At 42.7% G+C, this 27,501-nt stretch overlaps 1 protein-coding gene across 2 annotated transcripts; it reads left to right on the top strand.

Moving 5' to 3' along the window:
* On the top strand, positions 1-23,807 carry LOC111155894 (interleukin 18 receptor accessory protein). 2 transcript variants are annotated; one of them, XM_022516352.1, is made up of 10 exons: positions 1-70; positions 2,213-2,523; positions 2,607-2,801; positions 10,722-10,872; positions 13,015-13,080; positions 15,118-15,241; positions 17,893-18,044; positions 19,139-19,276; positions 22,175-22,348; positions 23,105-23,807. In XM_022516352.1, the coding sequence occupies exons 1-10, from the start codon at positions 1-3 to the stop codon at positions 23,467-23,469; spliced, it is 1,746 nt and encodes a 581-aa protein (XP_022372060.1). In that variant the 3' UTR covers positions 23,470-23,807. The 2 variants fall into 2 exon arrangements, with proteins under 2 accessions (XP_022372060.1, XP_022372059.1); XM_022516351.1 differs by having other exon boundaries at positions 2,213-2,528; positions 2,624-2,801.
* Positions 23,808-27,501: the final 3,694 nt, after the last annotated feature.

Genomic DNA, 27,501 nt, shown 5'->3' with positions numbered 1-27,501 from the left:
ATGCTTTATTTGGGCTGGATATTTCTTTGGCTTGTCACAGGAGAGAGAATTAAAGAAATGACTACTTCAGGTAGGGTTTTCACTTTTCATGTTAACACTGTGAGTCTTGTGGTCAAGGTTTGAAGTGTCAGGTAATCTGATATATCAACAGCTTGACCTGTTAACACAGAGAATTTCCTTCCTACTGTTGAGATGGGTGCAGGAAGAGAGAAATGACTGGGGGGGAACAGCTTTCGGCAGATGCCATGCATCAATGAGGAGCCCAGTTGTGGTAGTGCGGTGTTTGGAGGGAGCAGCTGAAGAGGAATGAGGGACAGTTTGGTCATCTTTAAAAGGCAATTGCTGTGCTACTGGCCAGCTCAAGTTCACCGGGAGGGAGTCAGAGCACGACGTTCTAAATGGAAGCAGGGAAGAAGACAGACAAAGGAGCCTAATTCTTCATGAAATCTTGGACTCTTTCTAAATGTCAGTTAGAGTTGGATTGTTTTCCCCTCCAGTTTTGTTGAGATATAAGGGACAGACAGCATGGCACAAATTTAAGATACACAGCAAAATGATTTGACTTACGTGTAGAGTGAAAGGATTACCACGATAAGTTTAGTTAATACCCTTTATGTCTTATAGCTACCCAAAAAAGAGAAAAAAAGGAAGCTTTCTTGTTTTTTAATCATGATGAGAACCCTTAGAACCCACTTTCTTAACAACTCTCAGATCTATCAGACAGGAGTGTTACCTAGAGTCCTTGTGTTCTCCAGTACGTTCCCAGTACTGCTGTATCTTATAACTGGAAGTTTGTGCCTTTTTGATCACCTCATCCAATTTCCCCACTCCCTAGCCAGCCTCAGGTAACCACAAATCTGATCTCTTTTTTTTTCTATTATTTGTTTTACTTTTTCACGGTTAGACACTGAAAATAATATTAGATAATTTTATTTGTTCAGTTTGTTCGGTTTCTTTTGTTATTTTTTTAAATGTTACTAAATTTCACTTTATTTTATTTTTATATATTGATTTATTTTTATTATGTTTCTAAGTTTGGTTTTTGTTCTGTTTTGGTTTTGTTTTGAGACTCCACATGTAAGTGATATCATATGGTATCTGTCTTTCTGACTTATTTCACTTAGTATAATGCCCTCAAGGTCCATCCATGTTGTTGCAAATGACAGGATTTCCTCTTTTTTTTATGGCTGAATAATATGTGTGTGTGTGTGTGTGTGTGTGTGTGTGTGTGTGTCCAACTTCTTTATTCATTCATCTGTTGAACAGTCTATTTCCATATCTTGATTATTATGAATAACACTGCTATGACCATAGGGGTGCAGAATATCTCTTCAACATAGTGTTTTCATTTCCTTTAGATACATTTTCAGAAATGAACTTTCTGCATCATATGGTAGTTCTATTTTTAATTTTTTTGAGGGGCCTCCCTACTGTTTTCCATATCAGATGTACCAATTTATAAACCCAACAGTGCCCAAGGGTTCCCTTTTCCCCACCCCCTTGCCAGCATTTCTTACTTCTTCCTTTTTTTCGGTAAGCCATCCTGACAGGTGCGAGGTGTTATTTCACTGTGGTTTTGATTTGCAGTTCCCTAATGATCAGTGATGTTGAGCACATTTTTATGTACCTGTTGGTCAATTATATATGTTCTTTCAAAAATGCTTATTTGGGGTCATTGCCCATTTTTAAGTGGTTTATTTGGGGGGTTTTGTTTGTTCATTCTTGTTTGTTGGTTTTGCTTTTGAGTTGTATGTGTTCTTGATGTATTTTGGATGTTAATCAGATATATTTTATTAGATATGGCTTTGAAGATTTTTTTTTCCTATTCTGTAGGTCATCTTTACATTTCATTGATCATTTCTTTGCTGTGCAGGAGCTTTTTAGTTTGATGTAGTTCTACTTGCTAATTTTTTTAAAGATTTTATTTATTTATTTCAGAGAGATAGAAAGATTGTGAGCAGTGGGGAGGACAGAAGGACAAGCAGACTCCCTGCTGAGTGGGGAGCCTGATGTGGGGCTCCATCCCAGACCCCTGAGAACATGACCTGACCTGAAGGCAGATGCTTAATGGACTGGGCCACCCAGGCACCTGATACTTTATTTTTTTATCTGGTTGCTTGTGCTTTAGATGTCATGTCCAAAAACTCATTGCCAAGGGACAGTTTCATCTCCTAATGCAGCTCTCTGTTGCTTGGTTCCTTGTGGCTTTCAGATTGCTTCACCAAGAACGTGCTTTGGGAATATTCCTCAACGAGGGAGCAATTTGTCTTATTTTGTAACTTAACAGAGTCACAGACATGCCACTCATCCCACAGAAGTCAACTCTCACCAACCCAAGGTTCTGAAAACTTGCCCTGTAGTGGTTACAAGGACCTATCTGATGTCCAGTGGTATCTACAACCTCCAAATGGAAGTCAACCATGGGAAATAATGAACAACTCTGCTCACATCATTGAAAAGGGCATCCTACACTTTTTGACCATGGAAATACGTAGTCCTGGATCATATATCTGTAGGCCCAGGATTGGGTATGTCCCAAATGCATTCTTATATAAAAACACTCTCCAATCCTATATTATCTGGATATAACATTTATGTTCACAGACCTTATTACCTCTCCTAGGAGCCCTTGTTGTGTCAAGACCATCTTAGAAGTTAAGCCCAAGACAAAACTACCCTGTATACCACAAAACTCTGTATCACATGAGCAATACCTTCTTCTTGGTAGCACTGCCCGTATTCATTGTCCTAGCCTCAACTGCCAAAGTGATGCACAAAGTCCAGAGATGACCTGGTACCAGGTAAGAATGACTTCTCCAAAGCTCATGTGAGAGTATGGTTTTTATGGTAACATCTCCATAGATGCTTTATAGAAATGTGGGTTTGCGAATCTGAGGTCTAGAGCTTCGCAAATACTTGTGCCTACAGAGAAGACCTGACCTTCTTCAAGAAAGTTGTCTTTCTCCTAGGGAGCCATAGAGTGTGATAGTGCAAGTAGGAGAGTCACCTTTTTGCTCAGTGCCAGCAAAATTTCTAAAATTTGAGCGCATTATTCATGAGGGAAGACATAAACTTGCAAACATCCACTAATGCAGAAGACCAGTTGAATTCATTTCTAGTGTCTTTGGAAAACAATGGGCACTTTTAGGGGGAAGGGAGACACCAATAAGTGAGGCCCAGAGGGTTTCTGAACAAAATAGGAGACTAGTGCTTTCCAAAGAGAGCACATCTGAGAGGACAGTTATGGCAAGTATAGGTGGCCCAGGTGACAGGTGTCTTGCACAGGTGAGGGGGGCAGGGAGGACAGAAAGGCATTATAAAGAGGAAAGGAGGTGGGGGCAAGGAAGAGGCAATGTTCCTAATGATTTTGAGTTATGAACCACATGTGAGTCAGCTTTATAACAAAGAACACTTCATGTTGCCATGGCGTCTTACAGTTTTTACACATGCTAACAGATAGATAAATGCAGCATAAGCATGTCCTTCAACATAACCCCATGGTAGTTGACCCCTGGGCAGTGGAAACAAAGAATAGAATTTAAATTGCCTCCTACACTCGGAATCATTGTTGAAAGTTCAATACTCTGCTGTGAAAAGTCACATAAAATGTTAAATATGACTTCAAAACTTGTTTGTTAAATATAAAAATATCATTTTAAATTGCCACTGAAAGGGTCACACAAGGGACCCATGTTTATCTGGTGGCTCTATGCACTCCAAGATTCAGCAATCAGAGAGTCGTGTGGGTACAAGCAATGTGGTGTGAGAAGCCACTTCCTCACTCGATTCCACTGACACATGGGTAGATAGGTGTTATGGTGTTCACTATAGAAATAAGCATACGGGGCACCTGGGTGGCTCAGTTGGTTAAGCGTCTGTCTTCAGCTCAGGTCATGATCCCAGGGTCCTGGGATCGAGGCCCACATCAGGTTCCCTGCTCAGTGGGGAGCCTGATTCTCCCTCTCCCTCTGCTTCTCCCCCTGCCTGTGTTCTCTCTCTTTCTCTCTCTCTCTCAAATAAATAAATGATATTTTTTAAAAAAAGAAATAAGTACACAGAGAGAACAAGTGATGTGATGTGTTGTAGGTCTCACATTTGTATTTTAAAGGGCTCACTAAAATCCCAACTTAAGTAACGTATTAATTTCATAACCTTTAAAATGAGGTTAGCCAGAAGAGGCCATGATTACGTTCATTATTTTCAGTTCTTTTTTTTAACTAAAGATTTCACTTATTTATTTGACAGAGAGACAGAGAGAAAGAGAGAGAGTGTGTACAGGCGGGGAGGAGTGGCAGGTAGAGGGAGAGGGAGAAGCAGGCTCTCCTCTGAGCAGGGAACCAACTTAGAGCTCCATCCCAAGACCCTGAGATCATGACCTGAGCCAAAGGCAGCCGCTTAACTGACTGAGCCAGCCGGGTGCCCCTATTTTCAGTTCTCTTAAGAACAAAACTCCCCTGGATTCAAAAGTATTTGTGGTCTAGGATGACAGATATTTGCTACATCAAGGTAGGCTATTCCTAGGCCAGTAAAGCAGGCTTGCCCCCAGTCATTTCAGATCCAAATGCATTTATATTTTCAAGGATTGTACCCCTAAAATGAAGGCTGTTTTCACTCTCAGGGAAACAGAAGCCACACAATAGTTGCCAGCTTTCTGCATATATTGCTCTTATAAAAGAAACCCTAACAGGGTATGACATTCACAGAAGGAAGCTTTATTTCACGTCCTTGAGGTCTTGTCGGAATGTGTTTAGCTGTAAATAGGCATCTGTCCTAAGAGTGGGCAGACAATGGCTCTTGATCATTGTACGTTCTGATGCAGATTCGGATTAAGTCATCATTCAAGTTAGGTTTCCCAGTTGCACGTATGTGTGCGCGTGCCTACATGCACCTGCGTGCACATGTACACACACACACGTGCACAGACATGCATACGTACGTGTGTGCAGTAGCCTGATATGTCCCAGACCTCGCAAAAAGAAGTGGTGACATTAGGCAGCAAATAATACACAATACACCTTTCCTTCATGCTGAATCCCCAGTCCTCCGGTGGTGGGTGGGTCACACCTAAGCCATCTCAGAAGAGATTGCGGATGCTAACACTGACTCAGCAGATGTAAACATGGTGTTATTGAATTCAGATGAAAGTCCTGACCGGGGATGCCTCTGCCAGATGTATAGGATATCTCACTGAAATAAATCAATGAGCTTGAGGCTCTGGGGGCTTTCAGATTTTTAATAGACATGTCAAAAAATTTAGGCTTGGCAATTTTTAAAAAAATATGTATTTTTAAAGATTGTATTTATTTAACAGAGAGACAGCGAAAGAGGGAACACAAGCAGGGGGAGTGGAGAAGGAGAAGCAGGCTTCCCGCTGAGTGGGGAGCCCAATGCTGGGCTCGATCCCAGGACCCTGGAATCATGACCTGAACTGAAGCTAGATGCTTAACAACTGAGCCACCCAGTTGGAACTGGAGATTCTTAACTGAAATATTAAATGACCACAAAGTCAGAGTTAAAGTGAATTATCTGTTCTTTACTCCAAGAACATTTTCACCGTATTTGCTAATTTCTAAAAATATAATAAAAAATAGTCTACATAGATTTCATCTTAAATAAATGAAAATTACATTCAATGAGAGGGCATTTTACGTTCTTTAAGCAAAGCTATGACATGGGCAAAATCATAACAGGGCAGCGGGAGAAGTCCTTCCGCAATGGCATTGAGACACAAATGTCAGCGACCCTGCTGTCTTTTTGTCACTTAGATGTATGCCCCAAGCAACCTTTCCATTGGTGGTTTAGGACACTCTCGCTCATATGCCACACTCACTGGCCACAATGCTGACCTGCCATCACCTCTGAGCCCTGTGTTCCATGGAATGTACGCACTCAGACTGGCTGCGTTTCCTTCTCATTTCTTTTTGGCCTACTTTTCTCATAGCCACGAGTACTCCTGGCATTCTGTGAGCCTTAGTGACCCAGGGAACCAATGGGTTGGCAAGACTGGTTAGACCAAAGATCAATGTGATTCCGAGTAGGGAAGAAGTAGAGATCATTTTGATTTGATTTCTAAAAATTATTTTCAAGGTCAGTATAGTAGCCCCTTCAGTTGTTCTCACCAAGCAATTTCAGAGTGCTCAAAATCCTGCACAACTTCCTAACATCTGTTCAGTGCTATAACCCACATGTTGCCTAGCCAATAGTGAAAACAGAGAAACTATTTTCTTCCTTGCCTTGAGCAGCATATCGATGCGGTCTACGATTGCATGAGCTTTGGGACAGCTCCATAATGTGGTCAATTCATTTTTAGTTGGCAGGTAGGGGGCTTTTGTTTTGTTTTGTTTTTCATTTTTCACAAGAACTGTGATCAAGCCAATTCATTTTTGTGCTAACATAGTAGAATTTGTAACCCACATTCAAGAATTTACATTTATTCTAATTAAATTCTGATTTGTTGGTTTTAGCTCACCATTCTGCATATCCATTGGAATTTATTTTGAAACCCACCATACTAAGCCATCATTCTCAGACTCGTGTGACTTGAGGATGAGAGGCAGGCATGATAAGTCTTAGCAAAAATACTGAACAGCCTGGCACTGAACAACCAGTCAGCTCAGCTATTGACTCTAGCTGATCCCATGGTCCCTTAATCTACAACTTGGAAAGTATTACTGTTCAGATAACTTAAAAAGGGCACCCAGATGTTGACTCATTCAGCCTATGTGTATCTATTTTATTTAACAAAGACCTCATCAATGTATTTTCCAAATGACTCACTACAGTGAAGATGGAACATCTCCTTTATTCCTGTATTCCTCTGAGCCCCTGGTGTATTCATTTTATCATACAGAAAAAAATTACAAGACTAACATGAATGTTGGTAATGGACAAGCTGGCTGATAGTCACCAACTTTTCCTTTTTGAGAACTCATAAGCTATCTTTCCAATAATCCATTCAAGACTTTGGCTAGAGATGAACATCTAGCTCATTAGTCTATACTTTTCATGATGTACCCTTTTCCACTTAGAAGATAAATATGAGTACAAAACTTATAGATAATTAGAATGTGGCCAGTTGATGATTAGGGCAGGAGACTGAAGCTGCAGGAGAAGACAGATGGGTCACAGAAAACAAAAGCACAAGGGACACATGAATGGTGAATGGCTCAACATGGTAGGAGCAGAGAGGTGTACTTAGGCTTAGGGCTGAAAAAAAAGGCTGTAGGTTGATTATGTGGTATGGTTGTTGGGGGGTCCCTCTTGGTGTGATTGAAGTTTAAGAGTATGAATCCTGATCCAGGGAACTAGCTTTGGGGACAGAAAAGAGTTGGTGGATGCTAGTGATATCTTCAAGGAATAAAATACAAAATGAAATAGTTTGGGGGACATAAAAGAGATGACTCATGTTTTGGGTCTTTCTGGCTCAAATATTCACAACATTTAGCAAGTTGAGACAGTAGAAGTGAATTCAATGAAGGATGCAAAGAGCTCACATAGATCTGGACGTAATGAGTCATTAAAACAGACATGGGAAAAAAAAAAAAAAAACCAGACATGGGAATGTCAAGTCCATAAAGGAGGGTAGGGCTAAAGATGCCCAGGCCTGGAGTCATCCCAGAGCAGATAGCAAAATCCCTAGGAGGAGCTCCACTGTGTTGTCCAATGGTGGGGAGAACCACTCCCATAGAATAACACCGTGTGTATTGTCCTCCCTGGGGTGGTTGCACTGCCTGGTAGTATTGGAGCTTGATGACAGTAGAAGGTAACATTTCAATAACTGCTCTACCTAGAATACATTTTCTGTGTTCTTCTTCCTTCACACATTCATTTAAAGTCCCGTTTTAGCATCTTCTTTTCTGCATGCCTTCGTTCTAAGACTTACTGACATTCTTCATACAGGTTCACATTGAGATGTTCCTCCTTCCACATTTTGTTCAAGACTGTTCCATAGCTGAGCAAAACAGCCCCATTACCATCTCTCTTTCCTACTGGAATCATTTGCGATCGTCTTACCAGAATGGGTTCCCCATCATTCTTGACACAAATGGCCTCTCCCTTAACTGTTTTCTTTGATGTTTCCTTTTAGTTCCATCTCATTAAGTCTTAAGAATACATATGAAGTCATACCTCTTTAATTTTTATTTTTTAAGATTTTATTCATTTATTTGAGAGAGATAGAGCCCACAAGCAGGGGTGGGGGAAAAGCAGACTCCCTGCTGAGCAGGGGACCTGACTCAATCCCAGGACCCTGAGATCACAAGCTGAGCCAAAGGCAGATGCTTAAGCAACTGAGCCACCTAGGACCCCCATACTTACTTTTTTATGAAAAAAAAAAAATAATCAGATGTTTTGACCCATTCCCCACTGTGGTCAGCTGAGGTCTCAGTCATGACTCTGCATCCACTCCCCCGTTACTTTCTTGGGTGATTTATGACACACCTCTGCTCCAATTGTCACTCATTCTATGTGATTATTGTATTCTCTAGAGTTTTATCTCTGAATTTCACTCCATGCTCTGACCCTTCATTTGAAGGGGTCCCTGACCCTTGAGATCAGTTGATCTATATTTAACATTGTCTGCCCCACTTGTTTGTTTTCTTTTACTTCCTGCCTGCAGCTGCCCCTCTCTGACCCATTCTGACGCTCAGGCTCTTTGCCAACTTACTGGAAGTCCCTTCTTGGGCCACAGAAACCACACCAGAGACTTGGAGTAGGGGAATCCCTGCTTCTATGAGTTAGCATGAGAAGTGGAAGGGATTTTCCTCAATGAGAACATGAAACTCAAGAGTCAGAAAAATTCACATTGACCCCTGGTCCTCTCAGTTGCTAGCTCTGGGATACAGAGCAATATATGAACTCCAAAACTTCAGTTTCCTTCTAGATCTGTGCAGTCCAAATCAGAGAATCCTTTGAGTGAATCACATGAGAAAGAATTTTATAATCTGTATAGGTAAGAGATACTTATTATTTTGTTATTTGTGTTCCTTATCTCTGCTTTGGACTGCTGTGATGAGAGATACAGTCTGGGGGCTATTTTTGGAGACTGGAAGCCCATGTGCTACATGGAAGTTAGGGGCTACAGAATTATTGGTACAGTGCAACTCAACCATGCAACAGATACTCATCGAGCCCTTACTATGTCTTAGCCCCTAGTGATACAAAGGTGATTACATAACTCTTACGTTTCAAGACCTTTCAATTATACATACGTTAGTCACTCAGCATTTACAAAGAGCTTCCTCATGCTGGCCTGCTTGCCATATACTAGAGATATAAAGACCAAATCCGTCAATCAGCCTCTTCATCGTGGCCTTATTTCCTATAGCCATACTCCATTTCAGATGTTTCCAGAATGGCACTTACCTTCAATGGAGTGATTCCCGCATATTCTTCAAGGCTCTGATGAGCCTGGAGGGAGCATCCCTGCTTGTTGTTAACTGAGCCAGGGCTGCCCAAGTGCTTCATACTCTGGCTTAGTCCTTGGGGTCTGCCGAGCGCTCTCCCAGTCTCAGAAGGCAGTCACAACTCCATATCCTCTGATGAGAGGGATCTATGTTCATTCCTGCCAATGTGTCCCGGAGCAGCTCTGTGTCTTGGCACAAAAGCTGTCTCTACACCGATGTAGAAAGAGGTAACTGTCCACAGAAATTACGACCAGAGGGCTATAAGCAACCGTGGAGGTCTGGGAGCATGCAGGGACTGGTTCTGCTGGGAGAGTGCCTGGTCACTCCCTCCGCAAGAGTTACGTCTTGAGTTAGAGTTAAAGACTGAGCTGCAGCTTACCCAGTGGTGGGGAAAGTGGTGGGAGAGATGTATGGACACATGGATGGAGAAAGAACATTGTTATTGGGGCACCTGGGTGGCTCAGTGGGTTAAAACCTCTGCGGTCAGCTCAGGTCATGATCTCAGGGTCCTGGGATTAAGCACCACATCAGGCTCTCTGCTCAGCAGGGAGCCTGCTTCCTCCTCTCTCTCTGCCTGCCTCTCTGCCTACTTGTGATCTCTGTCTGTCAAATAAATAAATAAAATCTTAAAAAAAAATACATGGTTATTTAGGAAATGGCTAGTAGGTGGAAAGGCAGTAGCAGGAAATGAGAACAGGAAGGCATGGTAAGTTCAGATGGGGGAGAACTTCAGACCTTAGAAGAGCATCCCTGATGGATATGCTTAATAAGGGAAAGAAATGTTCATAATTGTTTGGGTCCTCCATGAGTTCTTTGTTTCTCACTCACCAATTATTCTTTGTCATATCTGTATACACCTGTTTAGTTATTTACTTAATACTTTTAATTTAAATTTCATCTTTTTTGAGTTAAATCTATTTAGAGAAGAAACTTTATATTAGCCCCATACATACACAAAAAAAATATTGTCAGTTTCCATAAATATAAATACACACAGTTTAAAAAGAAATCATTGAGGTATCAACTCCTTAAAGCACTATGAGTTTTCTAGAATATTCTCAGAGGCTGAAGTCATGCTTTGGGAAATACTAGGCTAAGTACGTTTGTGGATCAGTCGGCTTTAATGCCTCGATCTCAACGGATAAGGTAATTGTATTTAAAAATGCCTCTCATGAGCCAATGAGAATCTTACAAGTATAGCTTCTGAACAGCTTGGGTGATGCTCTCATTTGTGAATTTTTTCTATTGTTGTGACAAATATTAATAACAATTATTTGGCTAAAGAAGGTTATTTATTTTTCTCATCCCTTGGATTAGAATGGAAAGCTACTCCCTGAAGAAAGGAGCAACTCAATCCTGGTGGATGAAGTTTACGAAGAACAGGATGGCACATATGTATGTGATTACACGGAGTTGGTTAACACAAGTTCATGGACAGTCAGAGCTGTTGTTCAAGTGACAACCATCGGTAAGAGAGATTTTCATATCAAGATCTGGGATTTGAAGCCCCACTACCCAATTAAAGTAAATTCCTTTGGCTTAGTCATGGTTTCCTTTTTTGAAAAAAAAAAAATTATAATCCTATACTGGTAGTCATAGGAAGCCTTAAATGTACGAAAACATTAATTTTCTCATTAACCTAGATTCCATCCCCCAGGGAAGGCTTAGTTCTGGATCACATTCAAATTGTCACAAGTTGGGCCACCAAGGGAGTGAGTCCAGAGAGAAGAGGGCCTTGAATGGAGGCCGGGAGGATTGCAGTACTTGGAGGGGTTGGGACGAAGGGTAGGATTCCTAGAGGAGCTAGAGCAGGGGTGTGAGCACCGAGGGAAACTGCCCCAGGGCGAGTGACTAAAGTATCTCCGGGCAGAGGGAGTGAAGCTCTGCCTTGGTGCTGAAGTTTGAGAACTCATCATAGGGTCTGGGAAGATGGCAGTCATTATTTACATAAGTAACTGGGTACTGTTGGAAGGATAGGGAGAAGAGCTGTAAAGAAAGTGAAATTGATGACATGGGAGAGAGATCATTTCAAGGTTCAAGACCTTTTGTAGGGAAGAGGCCTAGAGAGTGAACAGCACAGCAGAGAGCAAGGAAGAAAACTGATAAGCACAAGAACCACACAGAAAGTGGAGCCCCCAAACACACTGGGAAGTGAGCAGAGAGGCAGAAGGTGAATGGGAGAGTAGGGAAGCAGGGAAGCAAAAGATGAGAGGGTTCCAAGAGATGGCATCCAGCAGTGTCCAATGGTACTGGGAAATAAAACTGAAGAAAAACTCCGTTGTGCCCAATGGAATTAAGTGCCAGGAGGTTACTGGGGTCTTGAGCCAAAGCACTATCTGTAGAGTGATGGGGGCAGGCATCGGACTCCACGGAAAGTGAAAGAATGAGGATGAGCATAGAGAAGGAGAATGAATGCAGCAGGGAAATGAGGTAAAGGGATTTTTCTCTGTTTTAAGATAGAGAGACTGGGGCACCTGGGTGGCTCAGTGGGTTAAAGCCTCTGCCTTCAGCTCAGGTCATGATCTCAGGGTCCTGGGATCCAACCCCATGTCAGGCTCTCTGCTCAGCAGGGAGCCTGCTTCCCCCTCTCTCTCTGCCTGCCTCTCTGCCTACTTGTGATCTCTCTCTGTCAAATAAATAAATAAAATCTTAAAAAAAAAGTTTAAGATAGAGAGACTGAGCATGGATAAATGCCAACGGGAAGAAGTGGTGGGAGAGGAGGAGAGGGAGAGAGAGAGGGAGAGAGAAAGAGAGAGAGAGAGAGAGAGAGAGTGGGGCAAATATACAAGGGAGAACTGGAATCTTTGAGGGAAAAAGTCCCTGAGAAGTAAGAGGACAACGTCTAGAGCAGAGGTGATGAGTTTTCCTTTATCAGGAGATAGGACGTAGTCAAGAGGATGTTTGACCATGGCGCTCTATTTGACAGTTTGGGGCAGGAAGTTAAGGGATAAATGAGTAATGTGGGGCCAGACTCACCTTTATTTTGAAGTAACCCACGAACTGGGTAATGGAGGGGGTGGAGTCCAGGCTGGCTGATGTGGGCATTTTCTCAGGTGTGTCCTTCTTCTAAATTACTCAGCCAGATGGTGCTAAAAAGCAATCTTGTAGGAGAAGACAGGAATGGGGGCTCAGGTCTGCGATGGTTGAGCAGGGCTGGTGTGGAAGAGAATGCACCTTTTGCTAACACCTGCGGCCTGATGTCCTGGTCGTTTCTGGAGACTTCTTCTTCTTCTTCTTCTTTTTTTTTTTTTTAAAGATTTTATTAATTTACTTGACAGACAGAGATCACAAGTAGGCAGAGAGGCAGGCAGAGAGAGGGAGGGAGCAGGCTCCCTGAGGAGTAGAGAGCCGGATTTGGGGCTCGATCCTAGGACTCTGGGATCATGACCTGAGCCGAAGGCAGAGGCTTTAACCCACTGAGCCACCCAGGCGCCCCAGAGGACTGTTTTTCACGTGGAAACCTAAGTCCCTAGCCTTATAGAATATGACTCGAAATTGAAGAGGGAGCCCCAAAGCATTGAGATCAAAGTACCCTTTTGTATGCATATCTTCAGCAAGCGGGCTTTCAGATTTCCCAGTGCACATAATAATTTCTATTTTCCTCTTTTAGTGAAAGACACTAATCACAAACCAGATATTCTGGATCCCATCAAGGACACACTGGAAGTAGAACTTGGTAAGGTGGGTTGTGTTATCGCCATTGAATGACACTGTGCTTCTGGGAGCAGGTCTAAGTGTGGTATAAGGAAAAGAGTCTCAGGATTTTTTAAAAAGATTTCATTTGTCAGAGAAAAAGGGAGAAAGAGAACACAAGCTGGCGGAGTGTCGGGCAGAGAGGGAGAGGGAGAGGGAGAAGCAGGCTCCCCACTGAGCAAGAAGCCCATGGTGGGACTCGATCCCAGAACCCTGGGATCATGACCTGAGCTAAAGGCAGATGTTTTACTGAATGAGCCACCCAAGCATCCTGAGGCTTGATATTTGAAATCAAACAGAATTGAGTATGAATCTTGGCTCAGCCAATGGCTACTTTTGTGACCTTAACGGAGTTACTTATTCTTTCTAAGCTTCAGGTTTTAAATCTGTAAACAGACAGAAGAAAACTGACCTCATCTGGATGAATCAAGAAATACAGGCTAATGTATCTTAGGTGGCTGGTGTAGCGGACATGATCAATAGGTTTTAGATTCTTACTTACTCATCCCAGAAGCAAATGTTACATATATTATTAGGTCCATTGGTGAGTCTGTAAGTTTAACCAATTTACCAGCTTGAATAGCATGAATCTTTGCAAACATGGTGTTTGGTGTGGCCTTTAAGATAATTATAGAGGAACGCTACATCCCCTCATATTCCCAAGTAGTGTCTTCTTTTGGGTAGAGGTGCTAAGTGACTTTCCTATTGGTCTCTTTGTATTTTTTTTTAAGATTTTATTTATTTATTTGACAGACAGAGGTCACAAGTAGGCAGAGAGGCAGACAGAGAGAGAGGAAGGGAAGCAGTATCCCTGCCGAGCAGAGAGCCTGATGCGGGGCTCAATCCCAGGACCCTGGGATCAGGACCTGAGCTGAAGGCAGAGGCTTTAACCCACTGAACCACCCAGGCGCCCCGGTCTCTTTGTATTTTAACAACTTCAATAACATCTACATTTTTGCACACAGTAAAATAAGAACTGCTCAATTTAAAACCAAGGACTGTTTATTCCAATAAAATAAGCACTCTTTTAAATGCTAAAATATTTATAATTATAAATGGCAAAATAGGTACTATGGTAAAAGACCGCTAGATGGCAGTATCAGTGTGTCCTGATTATGGAAATGGAATTTGCAAAACCAGCAGCATCACAAGAATGCAAGGAAGGAGGAAAGAAAAAAAATTAATAATTCAAAAATAGCCAAGCTACATATGGTTCCAGTGAATTTTGAAGAATTACAGGGCAGGGGGACATTATTAAGATGCAAAGATGATTTTTTTTTTTAAAGGTGAAAATTTGGGTTTAAGGCAGAATGTATCTGGATAGTCCCTATGGAAAAAATGGGTAGAAAGAGGATAATGTAATAATACGCATCCCTACCTTGTTCAGGAAACTGATGGATAGCTAAATAATTTCTTCTTTAAACCACATTAGCATAACCTCACAATTTTATTTTATTTTATTTTTAATTTATTTGACAGTCAGAGATCACAAGTAGGCAGAGAGGCAGGCAGAGAGGGGCGGGGGGTGGGGGAAGCAGGCTCCCCGCTGAGCAGAGAGCCCGATGCGGGGCTCGCTCCCAGGACCCTGAGATCATGACCTGAGCTGAAGGCAGAGGCCTTAACCCACTGAGCCACCCAGGTGCCCCTCACAATTTTAATTTAATATGCAAATACTGGTCCGCAGTAAAATGTTCTTTGTCGACACACCTTGTACTGAACAGCAGCAGCGTTAGAAGAACAGGCTGGTCACTGAGGACTCCTCATTTTCCCCGTGTCTATCCTCCAGCCACATCAGAATTCTTAGTGCTATGACTGTATAGCCGCAGGTTTGAGATACAAGTATTGCCCATTCTTGTTTGTTTCCAGATGAGAAACAGCTAGGTTTGGTTACCCCTGGCACAGCTGTTTTTTACCTACAAACATGATTGCAGTCATGAATGATCTTGAGGCGGAATGTCCCTCCTGAGGACAAAGCGTTCTCACGGACTTCCTATTTTTTTTGCGTCACCTTCATTTTCAGGAAAGCCTTTAACTCTTAACTGCACGGCACGATTTGGCTACCAAAAGGACTTTATGCCTGTAATAAAATGGTACATTAAAGATTCTGACCAGGAGTGGGAAGTCCCAACATCTGAGGAGATCAGGTAAGAAGGAAATTAGCAGACTATTATTATTTCTAATCCACACTGAATGCTTTCACCTTTGGAAACCTTAAAAATGCTGGAGGGATGGGGTGGCTGGGGGATGGACACTGGGGAGGTTATGTGCTATGGTGAGTGCTGTGAATTGTGTAAGACTGATGATTCACAGACCTGTACCCCTGAAACAAATATAACATTTAATGTTAATAAAAATAAATGTAGACCCAGAGGTGAGCCGGCAGGCCAAGTTGACAGTGTGACCACTAGCGCCCACTAGTGGTGAATAGAAAAGCACGGAAATGCGAAGTTCAGGTTCATTTTATTTTATTATTTTTTTAAAAATTTAAAAAGACTTTTATTTATTTATTTATTTATTTATTTGACACACACACAGAGGCAGGTAGAGAGAGAGGGGGAAGCAGGCTCCCTGCTGAGCAGAGAGCCTGATGTGGGGCTCCATCCCAGGACCCTGAGATCATGACCTGAGCTGAAGGCAGAGGCTTAACCCCCTGAACCAGCCAGGTACCCCCAGGTTCATTTTATTTTTTATTTATTTATTTATTTTTAAAGATTTTATTTATTTATTTGACAGAGAGAAATCACAAGTAGGCAGAGAGGCATGCAGAGAGAGAGGAGGAAGCAGGCTCCCCGCTGAGCAGAAAGCCCGATGTGGGGCTCAAGCCCAGGACCTGGGATCATGACCTGAGCCAAAGGCAGCGGCTTAACCCACTGAGCCACCCAGGCACCCCCCCCCCAGGTTCATTTTAAACAGCAGTTTCTGATAAGCCATAAAATATCTAAGTTTTGTGAATGTTTGTAGCAACAGTTTGATGCAGCTTTAAAACATCAGGCTGACAAGCAGACAGGCATACCCACCCAGGCTGCCTGAATAGAAGTAACACGTCCAGCCAATGGGAAAGAATGCTGCCCTCCCCCTACCCCATTTTTCCCAGCGCCTTCTATTTAGAGTAGTGGTGGGTTCAGGCATCCAAATCTTCAGTTATTAACAGTCTGGGATGTATCTGGAGGAAAATGCCAATAATGAGTCTGACCAAAAATATGTAAAGTGAGGAACAGTTGAAGCAATCCAAATGGAAAAGAGGATTAAGAGATGGGATATCTGTCTTGAAGTCCTTACGTTTTATGGAAACTAGACTTAGTTTGTTGCTCTCTGGAGCACAGAACCCCGATTAGTGGACAGAATTTACTGGGAAGACAGTTTGGCTTAATAGAAAGGAAAACTCTAGCTATTCAGAGCTATCCAGCACCTCTTGAAGCCGAACTCTGGTCCCTGGAAGGATTCAGTGTTTGGATCTAATCAGTCAGGACTGTCACTAAAAAAGAGTCTCTTGTTTTTCCAAAATCTGTTCCCAAGTAATAGTCTACGCATTAAGCACTTCCTTCTGATTCTTAAAACATTTCAATGAACAAATATAATATTTTGAAAAGTACACGTTACTACAAAAAGTAAAGAACAAATTTTGATAACAATAATAGAATTTAGCAAGAACTTCTTAGACAAGAGAAGTCACAAAAGCGCTCGGGTTCGAATATCTGTTTTCCACCTATTGGCAATGTGACCTTTGACCCCTGCAAGACTCCATTCCACCACCTGTAATCTATGGACACTTATGTCCACTTTCCAAGATCCTGGTAGGGAGCTGATATAGTAGAGGTGACATGCTCGCCTGACCAGTAAGAAGCATTCAGTGACTATGAGTTGGTATTGCAGGGTCCAAGCAACACAGCCTAAAACCCCATCCATATAAACAGTATCCCTTCATGTAAAGACAGACTATAGATTCGCAACTGTAGAGAACCCAGACTGTGAATAAATACTGAGACTTACAATTTGCTGGATGGGGCAGAATGGCTTTAGGCTCAGGACTCAGGCTGCCACTTGCAAGCACAGTGACCTTGGACTGTCACCTACCTACTGTTTGTGTTGGTGGCCAAGTCAGGTGGCCAAGTGGGGGTGTTCATACTCTTACCTCATGGGGGCTCCTGTGAGGTGAGGCATGAAGGAGACTCGATAGTCCACATTTAGTGTTCAAAAGAGTGAGCACAGATACATGATAAATCCCTGGTGGAAGTGAGTCAATAGTCAATATTATTCTTAAAGTATTTTTACTGTCTGTTTTCTTTTTTTAAATTTTTATTTATTTATTTATTTAATATTTTATTTATTTATTTGACAGAAAGACAGAGATCACAAGTAGGCAGAGAGGCAGGCAGAGAAAGGGGGGGAAGCCGGATCCCTGCTGAGCAGAGAGCCCAACACGGGGCTTGATCCCAGGACCCTGAGATCATGACCTGAGCTGAAGGCAGAGGCTTAACCCACTGAGCCACCACACACCTCTTTACTGTCTGTTTTCAAGGGAAATGCTTAGAGTAATAAAGGTCAGATGAGGCCCGCCAGAAATTAAATCCTGGTATAAATGCATAAAATGATGCCTAGCAGATTCAATAATCAAAAAATGTTACCCCATGATCAGATGGTCAGTCCTATGTTCTTCGGGCATCTCCCTTTACTCTTCGATCCCCTAGCTCTTCTGAAAGCCAAACTGTTTGGCAGCTAATATAAATGCCAAATATTACAAAAGGTGGTCAGTTTGTGCTACTGAATATGTCGGGTGCTCATCCTTCTTTCCTAGTGTAAAATCTACCAAAAAGGATAAAGTCATTGCCCGCGTTATCCACTTCAAAGAAGTTACTCAGAGGGAGCTTCGCAGGAAGCTTATTTGCTTCGCCCAGAACTCCATCGGGAACACTACCCAGTCCCTCCAACTGAAAGAAAAGCAAGCAGGTAAGCCTGGAAGGTTGCCACACCATGCACACAACTGCTTGTATCTGAGAGGAGAGGAATTTTCCTGAAGAATTATAATGATGATGATGACAGCAATTATACTTGCTAGTCGCCGGACACTCTGCACTTCACTTGTATTAAACCATTTGATACTCTGACCAAGGACACATCACTAGTAAGCTTCATATCAGTGATCCAGAACTGGTCATCTTAACTAATACCCTATGTATGGGAGCTCTGTTAGAAAAACCTGTCATTCATTCATTCACTTACTCATTTATTCAGTCTACAAATACCTAATAGGTACCGTGCTAGGACCCAGCCCCCTGTTAGGGTTTTCTTTTCCTGCCTTCTCAATTCAGAGAACATGATGATCGGGTATTGGAGTCAGCCTGCTTATTACTCCGGGTGGTATGTGTAACGTCACAGATCACAGCCTTTTAAAGGTGGAGTGGAAATTCCTGGTAGAGAATAGTTTTGAAATTTCTTTAAGACACTCAACGATAAGCTTGATATCATTCATTCAATTAATAAATTAATTAATAAATGAATAAATGCAAGTTTTGAATGCTACTGAGGCTTATAGGAGACAAAATTTGTGCTTGGTCATAGTGGATGCTCCGTAATGGGGCTCCAGCTAGGAGAGGGGTGTGGAAGGTCTGATGTGTTAGGTATGGTGGAGGGTATGAAATGTAACCAAGCCACACATAGCTCCTGGCCTCAGGAAGTTTAGACTTTATTGGTGATGATAGTGCATGAAAATAATTTATGATATGCAATGACAGGATGTAAATGGGTTGTGTGGAGGTTTATGGGAGAAAAATAACTAAAAGTGGCCATGATCAATTTCCCTGGCCACCCCAATCAGGAATGGCCCGTTCCTGTGAACTGTCTCCGATTCATTGCAAGACAGTCCCCTCGAGATGTAATTGTACATGTTTCCAGCTTCAAGAGGATGCTTCCAAGAGAAGTGATTTTGATAAAATAATAGCATCAGAAAAGGTGCTGGGTGGGTCCACAGCATTGGTTAGAATGTGGTCTTGTCCCAGGAAAGCTGTCTCTGCATTTGCTCATGGCTGCCATGTTTCCCCCAGTGGTGTTCCTATACATCCTGCTTGGCACGGTCATGACCCTGGCAGGCATGCTGACGGCAGCTGCTCTGCTCTACATGTACTGGATTGAAATAGTCCTGCTGTACCGAACCTACCAGAGCAAGGATGAGACCCTCGGGGGTAAGGCGACCCCCAACTTGCTTCTGAATTTTCCTCTCTGAACTGACTTAGAGGGAGAAACTCAAGAAATGCATGTTCCCTGGTAGAGAAGGTCCTGTCACTCAGCCTTTGAGGCCTTCTTCCACGTCTGGTGGCTTCAAACCTGGGAGAGCTGGGAGCAGGTGGAGGCACAACTTCTTCTCAGTCCATTTACCAGGAATCTTGCTGACCAGCGAAGCTATTGTAGATAGAGCATGTTGAGCTCAAAAATAATCTCTCTGCTCACCAACCTAATGCAATATGACAAATGACCCAACATCCCCGTGCCTTAGTTTCCTCTCCTGTAAAATGGGATTGTAATCACCATTTTGTAGTGAATGCTCTGAGGACTCACTGAGTTAAGACATAATAATCATTTAGAAGAGCATCTAGCACATAGTAAACATTCACTAGAAGCCAACTGTTATTGTCTCTTGAGTACTGAGTGCATGCCAGTCAGGTGTATTGGTGGCTTGAACTGTCACAGTGATCCTGCAAGCCTGGCACAGGGACATGAAGTCATGGGCCCAAAACTGAACTGCAGGGATGGTGCTAGAATTGGAGATTTGGACCCAGATGATTTCGTTTAGAGCCCCCATTAGCTATTACCTTGATTAGCCTCATCTATAAAATGAGGGGCTTTGAAGATGGTGGCAATGTTCAAGAAGTATGAAAGTCTATAAAATCCAAGTACTATTACAATGAATGCACACTTCCCCAGGAGACGGGATCATAGTACTTACTAGTGTCTGCTTCTTTAGGATAGAAGAGCTTGCTTGAGTGTTTTTCTAGCCCCAGAGGTCCCTAAGATCAGAAGATTTGCAGTTTTAGTGAATGATTCTCTTGCTTGGAAAGGGCAGTATGCCTTCTGCTGGATTCCCAGGCTAATTACTTCCCATGTCAGTGCTTGTCCCGCACTGAGAATGCAGTAAGGAGCTGTCAGATCTACAGAAAAAGGACAAGTAACGCGATGCATCAATTGTTCCTTTCTTTGGACCAATTATTCATGCAAGAAATCCTTAAGCCAAGACTGTTTTTTGAGAATTATTTCTTTAAATTGGTTCTTTAGCTTTTACGAGTTGAGCAAGTTATTTAACCAATGTATTAGTCATTCCCCTAGATGACTTATGCTTTTTTTTTTTATTAAAATGATATTTATCTTAAGATTCTAGAGCTTGTACAGGAGAGCCAATCAACCATGAATCTTTTAAATCTGCCCTTCCTCTTTTCACTTTGCATAGACAGTAACCTATTGAGGAGGCAGAACCCGGTTTTAAGGCATGGTGATTCATTGCTCTTCTGTGGCCAAACTAATGTTTTACAACAAAATGGCTGTTTCCTTAGAAGTTAATGCTGGATACCCAAAATTTTAGAGAGACATAGATGGGCGAAGTTGCAAAGGACCTACGTGAGAGGTCCAATACTCCCATTCGCTAACTTCATTTCCAAAGAAATTTAATGTTTCCAGGTTACAGAAAAATCCAAGCCTGCTGGAGTTTCACAGGGATATGGAAGGAACAGAGGTGACTAGGGTGTGTCACACATTTAAATGGCACAGCCCTTCTCTGCTGGCCATGCCCCATCTCCCCAATCCCCCCCCCCCCCCCCCCCCCCCGCCAGTGAGGAACTTTGCAGATGAGCCTTATGGGCCTCCATTCTTCGGCATTCTTCAGCATCCCCCTTTCTTGTGTCCTGGACCTCCCCCCTCTCTTCTTTTTCTACTGCTGGCATTTCCATCCACTAGGGGTTCTCTTTATGTCCTGTTCAGCAAGTGTAGCACCAATAGCATCAGCCCCCCACCCCCAACCCCGGGCTATCATTTGCTACTGTAACATTTCTATTTGCCAGCCATTGTGCAAAGGACTAGAATATGACGCAATTATGTCCAGATGCCCATGCCCATGAGTGAACTTTAGAGATTTTCTCCCTCTCTTGGTTGGTTAGTTACATAGCACATCCCAGTACTCAACGTGCATTTGTCATGACCTGCTCAACAGAGGCACATGAGACTTTACAAGTACCCTGAAACGAGTTTTGTAAATATGATTTCCCGTCTGGAAAGCAGGGGAAAAGGATATTTATCCTTCGAGCCTACTGTGAGCTGGACACCAAGCACTTTATATACCTGATATCATGCAACCCTGAAAACTGTCCACTAGGGCGTTCTTTTTTTTTTTTTAAGATTTTATTGATTTATTTTGACAGAGATCACAAATAGGCAGAGAAGCAGAGAGAGAGAGAGAGAGAGAGAGAGAGAGAGAGAGAGGAGGAAGCAGGCTCCCTGCCGAGCAGAGAGCCCGATGTGGGGCTCGATCCCACGATCCTGGAATCATGACCTGAGCCGAAGGCAGAGGCTTTAAGCCACTGAGCCACCCAGGCGCCCCCACCAGGGCGTTCTTATTACAGCCTTTCACACACGAGGATTCTAAAATAGGTGCATGTGCTGCTGGCTCTGTCCTCTGCAAGGTGCTGGGTCTTGGCAGTGCTTTGCTGGCTGGATGTTACCACGCTTTGACAGAACAGAGTCTTTGATGTGTAACTCCTGAGACGGCAACAGTGTGGTGCAAAGAAAACTCAGAGGAACCCCCGAGTATGTGTCATTTAATCACAGAAGCCACAGATGTTTCATCTGACCTCAGTGAGAAGGCAAGAGTGCGTCATAAATTAGAATTCAAATCCGGTGGGATAATCGACACCACTCAGCAGTGTGATTCTGAAACGGACACAGATGCTGCTTTTTATTGTGACATCAATTCAGTAAGGAGCCCGAAACTTAATTTTTGCCCATATAAAGTAGGATACAAAGCCCGTGTAGAGATACCACGATAGTGAGGCATAGGTAAATGGTTGAATTTTTTAAAAATTGTTTTTCTTCCTCAGATAAAAAGGTATTTGATGCTTTTATATCTTATGCAAAATGGAGCTCTTTTGGGAGTGAGGTCACTTCCTCTCTGAGCGAGGAATACCTGGCTCTGAATCTGTTCCCTGAAGTTCTGGAAAACAAATATGGATACAACTTGTGTTTGCTCGAAAGAGATGTGGCCCCGGGAGGAGGTAGGTCCTGCGTGCCAAGAGAAGATCTAGAACAAAAAGGACAGTTGAAAACAAGTGCTCTGTGGGCTTTCCTGTCATTCCTTCTGTTGGGATATACCTCTTCTGGAAAGTTCCATGAGCTTGGAATAGGTTGGGCCACAGTGCAGGAGAACATGTATTGCAGAGACATGTTCTGTTGTCCAAAAAAAAAAAAAAAAAAAAAAAAAAATCCATCTTCAGAGAAAATGACTGGGCCCTAGGGAGGCCTTCCTGAACAAAGATAGAGTTCCTGCCTCCTCTGTAGGAAGTCATCTCTGTTATCCTAAATAAGTGATCCCCCGGCTTTGTAAGACTCTACTGGCCACAACACTCAGCACTGGGTAAGGCACTGACCACTCATCAGATGTGCAGATCTCACTCCGTACCTCCCTTCCCCTTCCCCAGGCATCCCACCAGGGAGCCTGGGTCATCCCATGCCCCCCTGTTATCCCAGCCTGCCTTGTGCCAACAAGCTCTGCTCCTAGAGGAATTGAGCATTTGAGGACATGGAACACAAAGAGAGGCATGTAAATCTGAGAGTCATCTGAGACCAGAGTATATCTTCAAGTGTCAGCAGAGCTAATACTGAAAAAGGGGCATAGAAAACCATGCTTGCTTTTCTCCTTCCCCAAGAGTGCCTTTGAAAGGAACCCTCTGGGTAGATCTGGGAGACTCAGAGATTCGGGGTTACGGAGACTCCAGGTTTAGCGATAACAGTTTCTTGAACTCTTTTTCCAGTGTATGCGGAAGACATTGTGAATGTGATTAAGAAAAGTAGAAGAGGAATATTTATCTTGAGCCCCAGCTATGTCAGTGGACCCAGTGTCTTTGAACTACAAGCCGCAGTGAATCTGGCCTTGGATGATCAAACACTGAAACTAATTTTAATTAAGTTCTGCTCCTTCCAAGAGCCAGAGTCTCTACCTCATCTTGTGAAAAGAGCTCTCCGCGTTTTGCCCACAGTCACTTGGAGAAACTTAAAATCAGTCCCTCCCAATTCCAGGTTCTGGACTCAGATACGCTACCATATGCCAGTGAAAAACTCGAAAGGATTCAGGTGGAACCATCTCAGAAGTATCCCTGAATTTTTTCACTGGAAATGACTCAGTAAAACAGAAACCACTGGGAGGAGCTCCCAGCCTAGGAAATGGTGAAGCAGACCTTGAACCATCTCCTCTCTGTCTCTGGTGAGTAGAGATGTGGATGGACAGAACACACAGCACGGATCGAGCTCATAGAGGATGGGAAGTGTTTTGTGACTCTGAGCAAGCCTGGCAGGCCTGGGAATAACCCCGAAGCTCTGGATAGTGCCTCCGATAGCCTCTGGACAGAGGGAGAAGACATTCTCTGGATGCTTGCACACATTCAGCACATAATGCCCCTCAGACTTTCCAAGCGGTCTGAGCTGAACTGGCAGATACAGTCACTTTTGCTTTGAGTTTATCGGCTACCAGGTCTGCTATTTATTATATATATCAATTTATATCTATTTGCAATCAAATAAATATTATTTTATTCGAAGTGACTGATTTAATCTTTGTCTAAAGCTTTTCTGTAAGAAAAAAAAAAAAAGTTCTTGCTCCACATTCACCTACTGACTCTGGAGCACAGAAAGTAAGTGGGAAAGGCAGAAACCAGAGGGGGACAGGTGCACATGGGGCCACCATCAGTCACTACTCTGTCCTTGAAGGAAGCGCACCCTCTGAGCAGAGGAAATAGAGGAAGGAGCACTTCCTGTGATAGGCAAGGCAGGTAGCCTTATGCCGGACACAAGGCTAGGGGAGCAGCTGCTCCTTGTCCCGCTGGCCATTGGGCAGGGCATGAAGAACACCACCTTACTCCGGTCCACTGAAAATGGAGACCAAGCAGGTCATCATGACTGGGCCAATGAGGAGACAAGGAACAGCTTAGCACTTACAAGGCAGAAAGGCAATGGCAAGAGTTAGCAGCCAAGGTACAAGTCTGGGAAGTGTATACATTGTTTAAAAGACAACAAGGATGGAGCTTGGACAGAGCTTTGGTCTGAGCCGCTTGCCATTGAGGCTGCATTCCTTTCATGTGCTTCCTGACCTAGTGATCTCAGCTGAGTCCTGAGTAACAGGGCAATATGCTAGAGTACCCAGTAGTTTTCCTGACCGCCAAGGCGGATCACATTCTCGTAAATTCATTTTCCTTAGGAGAGTTCAAACTATAGTCACAACAGTGTTCTGCTCCTAGGAGACTATAAAATCTTCACCCTCTGCCATCCCTGTCTGAATGGAATGATTCGTCTGAGCAATAAAGACAAGCAACTTCTGGGCTCATTCAAATGTAATGTGTCACATTCCCTGGTACGAACACGATCCAAGTTCAGAATGGTGAAAAGGCATCATTGTCTGGCTACCGCTTGGAGCCTGTATGAAATGCTCTTGAGTGGTTTTTCCACAGAGGCTCCCACATCAGAAAAACCACTGCGGCTTTGGCACCAAGCGACATCCTTGTTGGGAATTTCAGTGATGAAGTTAAAGATGAGTTAAAAGGTATAAATTATTCCTGGAGGAAGTTTCTTGTGGGAAGGCTCATTGTAGGGTCTCAGTGGGGAAAGTATCCACACTGTCATTGTGTCCTTGTGCTATGGTGATGGCCAGCATCCCTGCTTTCCCTGCCAGCTGCTCACTGAGCTCTAAGACTCAGAAACCTCTTTGAGCCAGTTGACCCAGGTTTATTTTATTCGAAAATAAATTTTGCTAAAACGGATCGATCCAGTGGTCCACAGTTTTGTTCTTAGCATAACAGAAGCTCACCCTGAGCCTCAGGTTTGTACATACTCAGAAAAGGCCACAGGAGGGACTACCTAAGCCAACATTTTATAGAATATACTCTTTCTAGGTTGGTGGAGACACTGAAAATGACAAATCAGCCTTAGGGACAGATTTACACTTCTTACATGCAAATCAACCAAAATAAAGCAGGCAACTGAGACAAATATTCTACGTATAGGAGACGAATGGTAATTAAACAGTTGAACTCAGTGGAATACAATGGGAAAAGAGCATAATTTCCCCACTCCATTTTCTAGATAAGGTGACTGTATGTTCGGTTTCTGGTTTACACCTGTTGTCCCTCTATAATAACCTCACTCTGAAAAGGTGCCCTAGTTTGGATGATGGTCATTCTGTCTCTAATATACACTGGAGAGTACTCCTTACTAACCCTGGATGTTACCTCGGGCAAATCTCACAGCCATCCTGGCATCTTCTGGGGTTTAATACCTACATTTTCTATCTCTGTTATTTCCAGATTGCAGTTCTAGGTAAGATGGAGTAAGTACACACCACCCTATCTCTCCCATTCTTTGCAGCTGTAAAATATGGATCACATGCTTAGAAAGTCAGTTTCAGAATTTTTTTTTTAATTTTTTTTTTTATTTATTATTTGACAGAGAGAGAGATCACAAGTAGACAGAGAGGCAGGCAGAGAGAGAGAGAGAGAGGGAAGCAGGCTCCCTGCTGAGCAGAGAGCCCAATGTGGGACTCGATCCCAGGACCCTGAGATCATGACCTGAGCCGAAGGCAGCGGCTTAACCCACTGAGCCACCCAGGCGCCCCAGTTTCAGAATTTTTAAAAGGTAAACCAAGGCAGAATGATTGGAGAGGACTAGAATTCAAAGTTTCATGATTTTATTTTCCTCTGATATCCCTTGGCTTGGACTCAATACAGTCTGAAACCCAGAAGTGGATGTTGGTAATTACAGAGGGTTCCAGAAGTAGCCCTCTCATTTCACTGTGAAGATCAGGAAAGGAGTTTCCTAACACTCTTGTATTTTTCTCCTTTCTATGTTCTTTTACTTCCTGGCCCCTACGCAATTCTGCAAAAGCAGAGGTAAGAGGGCCTTCATCTCTGTGGAAGGGGAATTGTCCCCTTTGATACAAGAAACTGTGGTCCCCAGAAAGTGTGGCAAACATCTTTCGATTATTTTTTTGGTCTCTCTGTTCTCTTACCATTTAGGTGTGGAGATAGAAGCAGTTGAAGAAGTGCACTATAGGGTATATAAACACCAACATTCTAGCCAGAGAACTGCAAAAAGAGAGGTTAAGAGGCCTCTAGAATCAGAAAGTGCCATGAGGATTGAAGACAGAAAGGAGCCCAGAAAAACAAAACATGAGGTTGCTTGCAAACACCTGAGCTCATCCTTAAGCATGTACATATGCACAAATCTGGCCCAAAATAGAATACTATAATATTGAGAATTAAGCTATAGAACAGGCCACTTCCAGAGTTCCAGACTGACCACTGAAAAGAGTATATGTATAATAAGTCTGAGTAGAACTGAAAGACAATGAAATAGAACTGATATTGAAACCACAAGCCTGGTTAGAAATTGGGGTGTGAATCCAACTAGGTCAAATACTTGCTAAACAAAAATGACATTCTACCTAGGATTTCAACAAGACCCAAATCTGCATAACAAAATACTTAAAATGTTCAGGATACAATCCACTGAAAGCAAAGAATTATATCTTCTGATAAGTTTTCCAACATAGGTAGATACAATATATACGTTAACTACAACATAAAGGAAGAGGGTACGAGAACTTATATGGTGGTAAGGCATCTACATATCACTTGAAGTGGTAAAATATTGATTCTAAACAGAAAGTGAAACATAAATATATTATAACATAAGTATGTTATATTTAATGCCTTGGGCAATTGCTAGAACAAAGGAAAAGAAACAAGCTTGAATGAAAATAGAATAATGAAGTTATTTAAATAACCTAAAAGAGGGAAGGAAAAGGAAAAGAAAGGGATAAAAAAAAACTGAGAAAGCAAACAGAAATCAAGTAATAAAATGGTAGGGGCGCCTAAGTGGCTCAATCAGTTAAGTGACTGCCTTCAGCTCAGGTCATGATTCCAGGGTCCTGGGATCGAGACTCATGTCAGGCTCCCTGCTCAGGAGGGAAGTCTGCTTCTCCCCCTCTCCCTGCTCAAGTTCTCTCTCATTCACTCTCCCTCTTTCAAATAGATAAATAAAGTCTTCTTTAAAAATTTGAGAGATAAAAGTAACAAAATGTTAGACATAAATCTAAACATATCAATGATTATATTAAATGTAAAATGTATAAAAATAGCTAGTAAAAGGCCAACATTATTAG

This window comes from Enhydra lutris, unplaced genomic scaffold (assembly GCF_002288905.1).
Source record: "Enhydra lutris kenyoni isolate GAN:26980312 unplaced genomic scaffold, ASM228890v2 scaffoldscaffold44, whole genome shotgun sequence".
Taxonomy (NCBI): domain Eukaryota; kingdom Metazoa; phylum Chordata; class Mammalia; order Carnivora; family Mustelidae; genus Enhydra; species Enhydra lutris.
Note: the sequence above shows the minus strand (reverse complement) of the source record. Positions and strands in the feature narration are given on the sequence as shown.